Here is a 6748-nt window from a genome sequence, read left to right on the forward strand (position 1 = left end):
TCAACCAGTTTTTGTTTAAAAAGGACTTTTATGTGACATTTCCACTCCAGAATTGTGTCTAGAACTCACATAAAACACAGGATTATATGCAAATATTTACATTTATGGTTTATATCCATTTTAATGGTGTTTTTATTGAGACTTACCTTGAAGTTAGTGATCTCCGAATCCTTCTGCTTCAGAATATCAGCCATGTAATCGATCAGATGCAGGCCGAACGCATTTTTGGTGGTGATTTTCTAAAAATCAATACAAAAAATGTGAAAGTTATCAACATTATCCTATATTTATAAAGCAAAACTTTCCCGTGAGTGACGTTTTTTGTTCCTCTTTTAGAGACTGTTAGAAAAACTTAAATAAAATAGAAAATTTCAGCAGAAATAGAGAATAAACGTATAGTTTTCAGGTTTGATTGTCAAAACTAAAGCTGGGTATCGAATCATCCAAGAACCGAATCGATTGTTTTCAATTCAGTCCGATCTCAGATTGGATCGTTCACATGAAGCAGTTTTAACCAAGTTTATCTGTTACCCGAATTAAATGACTGTAGTTCTGCAACATATTGATATAAGTATCACATAAATATTCAACAACTATTTAATAATTAAAGGCAGTTAATGACAGATTGACGGAAAAAACGCTTCTTAAAAATGTATCTTTAGTAATACTAGTTGATCTTTAGAAATGAATATTAGAATAAAATCAGAAATGGAAAATTTATTTTTTTATGCAGGCAGAGTCAGTCGAGACCATATAAAAACGACCAGCTTTATAACCACGAGTGGCTGAAGTGAAGAAGGAGTTTTCATGTCTGACAAACCAGATTTTAATGGATCACAGACCACGTATACATTTTTCCATAATCCATTTACTTATTAAAAAAATATATATATTATTTTCAAAATCTAAAACAAAGCTTTACCGTGACAGGTTTTCAGTTATCAGGCGTTTAATTTGGAACAAGCAAAAATCACAAGCAAGAAAAGGAAGAAAGGACCAACTGATGAATACGGAAAAAAAAAAGGGCTTGAAATACTAGTTTCTAATATAATATTGTTTTTCCCCCTCTTATCCAGACTAACCTGGAAACATCTGAAATACATTCTATGCCATTTCAGATTTTACCAGACTAGTTAACACAGGATGACAGTTTTTTTTTTGCTGTTCTTTCCTCTTTAGCTTTCCTTTTGCAATAAATTGCCTTCAAATCAATGAGTCGATGCAATCAACTGTTTTCCCTTAGAAAACTTTGAATCAATCTGACTGGATGATCTGGTGAACTGTAAAGTGCCTTGAGACGACGTGTGTGTGAATTGGCGCTATAGAAATAAACTGAGTTGAATTCTATAATAACAAAGCTAATAAAAACTTACATTCTCAGAAGAAAGTTTGATGCAGGTGGAGTAATGTTCGGAGATCTGAGCGTTGGAGAGCTTGGGCACCGCAGCAGGAGTCCCCACAGCGCTGCGCAGAAGAAGCACAAACCCATTAGGCCACCGAGAAATATGGAAACCAGTTAAATGAAAAGTCCGGTCAAATTCAGAATTCAAACTCCTGAAAGTTCTTTAAATATAAAATTATTCCATCCTGTTCAATAAATAATCAGTGTTTTTAATTCAGAGTAATTTTCATCTGAATGTGCTTTACTGGAGGCGTCCATGTTTGTCAAAGAACACTACTGCCACCTACTGGTTAGTGACGTCACGGTGCGGTATCGGCTGTTGATCAAGTCCCAGTGCTGTATCTGGTGTTTGTCACAACGCGCTATTATCCAAGTCATCTTGAAAACATTCTTCTTCCAAATGTTGGCTACATATTACGGGTTTTTTCTCTGGCCAGAAGTTCGATGGCAAATCCTCCCTCTTCAGGTTGGCGATCCAACGACCAACCCGTCCGTGGAGGATCAGGAATCAGAAAGGTGGAATAACTCTTTATTTTCACTTTTACCCGATGTATTCCAGCATCCAGCTGCCATGCACGTGGGCATTGTCAGTTTCACTATAGCTCTGGTGAATTTCAATGGTGAAGTCCTCTGGAAATCTTCAATAATTGTTGTTGATTGCAGATGTGTCTAGTAGTTCCCATTGATTTAGCTTGGAAAGCGGGGAGAATGGCGCTAGGCTTACCGCACCGTGACGTCACTGCTGGAAGATGGCAGGAGGGAGGGGCTACTATATTTGGGCAAAAATGGCCGCTCCCAGACTTATTGTTTTTATATTTTTACTGATTAACGCCAAAAATCATTAAATGACCGCAAACGTATTAGTTTTAGGTATAAATAATGATCCATTGATTATTCCTTGCTGACCGGACTTTTCCTTGAAACTTTAAAACTGTGTGTGGCAACTGGTGTTGGGCATGTCGGTCTCCACGGCTCACCTGTGAGAAGCCGAGTCTGTAAAAGACGAGTCGTTGGCAGCTTGGAGGTCGATGACTCGTGATCTCCTGCGTTGACGACGTTCCTGTTCGTCATCGTTGCCAGGGAAGGCGGCCAGCAGTGGGGTGCTGCAGGCTGACGGGGACAGACCTTTGCCCTCGGTCAACGAAGAAGATTTCCATCCTGGACGGACCCGGGACACAGGTGTGCAGGTTGCACTCATTTTATCTGGATGGCAAAAAACAAATCAGTCTTTCATCAAAAAAAGCAGGTGAACTGAAGCCAAAAGATGCTAAACTAGAATATTTGAATACAGACAGTAACATACATGTACTTTAAAAAGCACATTTACTGCAGAGAGATCAGACCACTGATACCACGGACTGAAAAGTTTTTTTTTTTACAGCACTAGTATCCCGTTTTTTGGACAGCAGACTGGCAGCAAAGGGGGTATGAGAGAGGGGGGAGAGACACGTGGGAAAAGACCACAGGCCGCAGTTGAACCCAGGTTGGCTGCGTCAAGGACCAAGGCCTTGGTCCATGCGTTGTGCACGCTGACCACTGGGTCACCTGCACGCCCAGTCTCCTTAATTCTAATGCCGGTTGGCAAACAACTATTTGGTGTCAGGGCTTGATGTCAACCATTGCCCGATCTCGATTGTCGGGAGAGTAAAAATTTCATTGCATTTTCCCGCCGGGAAAGTGCAATGATCGGCAAAAATTTTTTTTATTTATCACTCAAAATTACTTTAAAATCACAGACATTCGATGAAAACGACCCAGAAGCGTTGCCGGCTCCATTTTCGTTGTTTCGTACACATTCTCGTGCGATTTGAAAAAGCCGGATGATTTTTTTGAGCCAGATGGAGTGATTTTTGTCCACCTAGCGGTAATTTTGATGTAGTTACCAAAACGACAAACGGCTGCATTTATTTTGTCAGGGAAAATTAATCCTGAGTCAGTTAAAAGTCAGGGAATTCTGAAATGATGTCAGACTGTGGAAACCCTGAATAAAATAACTATGTATAATGATTCTCTAGAAAAGTCACATTATATTAATAGTATTATCTTGTATAAACATACCGTGACTCTGAAATAAAAGTTATTCATTTGTGACATTGACTTCTGTCTTGTGATTTATCTTAAGTTTGTAACCTGTCAAGTTTATTTTTTTAGATTTTTAACATTACAATTTATATTTTTCCAAGCACACAACAGTTTAAAGTAAAGTTTAGTTTGAAAAGAATGTGCAGGAAGGCTTGAAAAGCATGTTAACACGGTAATGTAGGCTTGAGTTCATCATCTGACGCATGCAGATACACACCAGGAACCTGGAAACTTAAAAAATACTGAATTACAAAAAAACATTTAAAAAACAAACATGTTTCATTGATATATATATATACAAAAATGAATATTAGGAACTATATTTATCAAACATTATACTGGGCAAGTAAAAATTGTTTCTGGGCAAATGAAATGTGAAAGTCACTTGCAAGCGGTGAAAATCCTTAACGTCAACCCCTGGGTGCATTACCACCACCAACCAGTAGGGAGTGTGGATCAGGACAGACGTGCAAAAAAAACCCCCAACTATTCAATTAAGTTTTTTTATATAGCGCCGATTCACAACACGTCATCTCAAGGCACTTTACAGTTTACATATTCTTCTCACTAATCCTGTATGGTATTTTTCCTTAAAATGTTTATAAGACTAATCTGCTATTTTTCCTGTTCAAGACCCCTTTGTCTATAATATTTCCTACAGGTATACATTAAATGTTCTATTGTTTCAGTTTCTTCACAGACGTCACACCTTCCTGTTTGATGTTTCCTCATTAACTGTAAAGTTGGATTAAGTCCTGCATGTCCCAACCTTAGCCTGGTTTTTATTCTTTCCTTTATTCTATTCCTTCCAATTTTTCCTCCAGCTTCTCCAACCTTCCTTTATATTCTGTGAAGCCATCTTCCTTTTACACTGTTTTTGCCATTTTTCTTGGATCTTTCTTTTAATAACCCTTTTAACCTATGATTTACTCTTTAGCCCTATTGTCAGCCATTTCATTACCTTTCACTCCTATATGTGTAGGAACCCAAAGAAAAACCACGGTTAACCCCTTCATCTGAATTATATCTGGACGGCTTTCTGAATGATTTCTTTGTAAACTGAATCTGAACATGTAACAGCTCTTACAGTTCTCACTTCTTTAATCCATTCTACAGTAACCAACAATGCATCATTTCAGCAGTATAAACCTTTATTCAATTTCTTCCCTTTATGAAGTTTAAACTCTTGGATAATTACAGCTACTCCCGTTTGTCCTAACTGATTTGTTGATGCAACTTAGGTTAAGAAGTTATTTAAATAATAGGCTACAATATGTGAGCATTAATGATATTAAATCTCATCTTAAACATACTCTGTGGCATTCCACAAGGCTCAGTGTTAGGACCAAAGTTACTTATACTATATATATATATATATTATATATATTTGTACAGCAAGTGATACATTAAAATATGTCATGTTTGAAGATGACACTAATTAATTTTGTTCTGGAGGGAACATAAAGAAGTTGTAAATATCTGTTTGCTTTAAATAAGCTATCATTAAATGAAAGTAAAACTAAATTTATGTTGTTTGGGGGTAAAAGGACTAACACTGAGGTAAAACTGAGTTTAAACAATGCTGAAATTTAAAGAGTATATGAAACTATTTTTTTGGGAGTAGTAAAAGATGATAAAGTTTGTTGGAAGTCTCACATAAAATATGTAAAACAGGAATTATCCAAGTCTGTTTTAAGTATGTTACCAGTGGTAAATAAGACAATCCCTTGTATTCAAAAAATGTTTAAGCTAAGGCAGGGGATTTATGAGTTAAGCCGGTTACTAATGTTTGAAACTAACAAAACCAGAACTAATCTCAAGTACAGATATGGGTGCAAAATTATGGAATGGACTAAACGATTAAATAAAGTGTCAATCTATATTAGTTCTCAAGAAGACTTTAAAATCTAAAGCTATAAAAGGTTAGAAAGAAATTTTGACTGAGTTAGATTTTTCAGGTTGATGTGTTTTGTTATTATGTACTAGGACCAATGTTTTATGTGAATTATTCTTATGATGGTACAAGATAGGCAAAAATAAGCCATGGGGCTTCAGTCTATTCCATTTTTTGTTGCTGTCTGATGGATTATTTTGTAAAAAATATTATTTTGTTATCATTCATCTGTATGCATTTTTAAATAATTATGAAAGTGTTCTATATATTCCTGCACTGTTACGGAATTACATATATACATTTTATCTCTATTTCTCATTTCTAATATTGTTAAATCTACATTTATATCAGGTGGAATCTATGGCGGTATAAGTAAAAATTTACTAAATGGCAACGTTTGCATTTTATGTTTGCAGACGCAATAGAGCATAAAGGGATTCCAATGATGTTTCTAATAATAGTTTTTTGTGATTTTCACTATAACTTTTAAGAGCTTATATCCATGAAGCATAAACTCCACTTTTGCTCAGTTTACTGCAAACTCACCATGAAGGATCTATTAAACCTCAGGTTTGCAGATAAAACCCGGGATGGAGGAGTGAACTGGTTGGATGGATGGACAGACAATTGGATGAAGTATCTGGTTTAATAACTTAAGGATGGTTTGATTAACACAGAAACCGAACACCGGGTGATATCCACTAACAAAAAATGTTTAAAAACGCCAACGTGTTGTCCAAAGCTAACAATCTCATTTCCGGTAGTCATTATTATTCAAGCTATCAGATAATTATCGGTAAACTATGGGTCATTTTGCCAGAGAAAACCTAAACTCATGCAGGTCCGATGGAGCTAAAACCATGCTAACGTTATGCTAACACAGGGCTAGCAAAACAACCGCTTGCTTTAATCTCCGTGTTTGCTAACTGGCTCACGAGCAAAGAGAAACTTGCCTGTTCAACATACCTGATGGGTTTAAGGTTCAGAGCAGTCCTGCTGACCGATGATCCTTGTTTTTAAGGCAGAACCAAAGGACAGAAGGAGCAGGAACCCTTTCCTCCTGTTCACAGTTTGAATTTTGCGCCGAACGGTTTACGTACCACAACAAATACGTCACCACGTACAACCAGTCCCGGAAGGAGGAGTTTTTATTTTTTTATTTTATTGAAAATATTTTACAAACAAAAGAACATCGATCTTACAATTAAACATTATTTAAAACGGGAAAACATCCAACAGGAAATTTTGATTTTTGTTTTAAAGAAGAGGCAGTCAAACATGTTTCTTTAGTCTGTTCTAAATATTCTGTTGAAAGAAGGGAATTAGTTTGTCGATTACGAGAAAATGAATTGCAATTAAATATACAAGAT

The 6748-nt window shown here is 36.3% G+C and overlaps 1 protein-coding gene across 2 annotated transcripts in view; it reads right to left on the reverse strand.

Moving 5' to 3' along the window:
- Window positions 1-6482, reverse strand: part of ncaph (non-SMC condensin I complex, subunit H) — a 31937-nt gene extending 25455 nt beyond the window's left edge. For both annotated transcript variants that reach the window (XM_038282000.1, XM_038281999.1), the window contains exons 1-4: window positions 6345-6482; window positions 2380-2605; window positions 1374-1464; window positions 147-239 (exon numbers count right to left, since the gene is read on the reverse strand). In XM_038282000.1, coding sequence (XP_038137928.1) covers window positions 147-239; window positions 1374-1464; window positions 2380-2600 — 405 coding nt within the window. In that variant the 5' untranslated portion in view covers window positions 2601-2605; window positions 6345-6482. The remainder of the gene's footprint in view (window positions 1-146; window positions 240-1373; window positions 1465-2379; window positions 2606-6344) is intronic.
- Between the last annotated feature and the right edge of the window lie 266 nt (window positions 6483-6748).

This window comes from Cyprinodon tularosa, unplaced genomic scaffold, assembly GCF_016077235.1.
Source record: "Cyprinodon tularosa strain WSP-4 unplaced genomic scaffold, ASM1607723v1 ctg178, whole genome shotgun sequence".
Classification (NCBI taxonomy): Eukaryota; Metazoa; Chordata; class Actinopteri; order Cyprinodontiformes; family Cyprinodontidae; genus Cyprinodon; species Cyprinodon tularosa.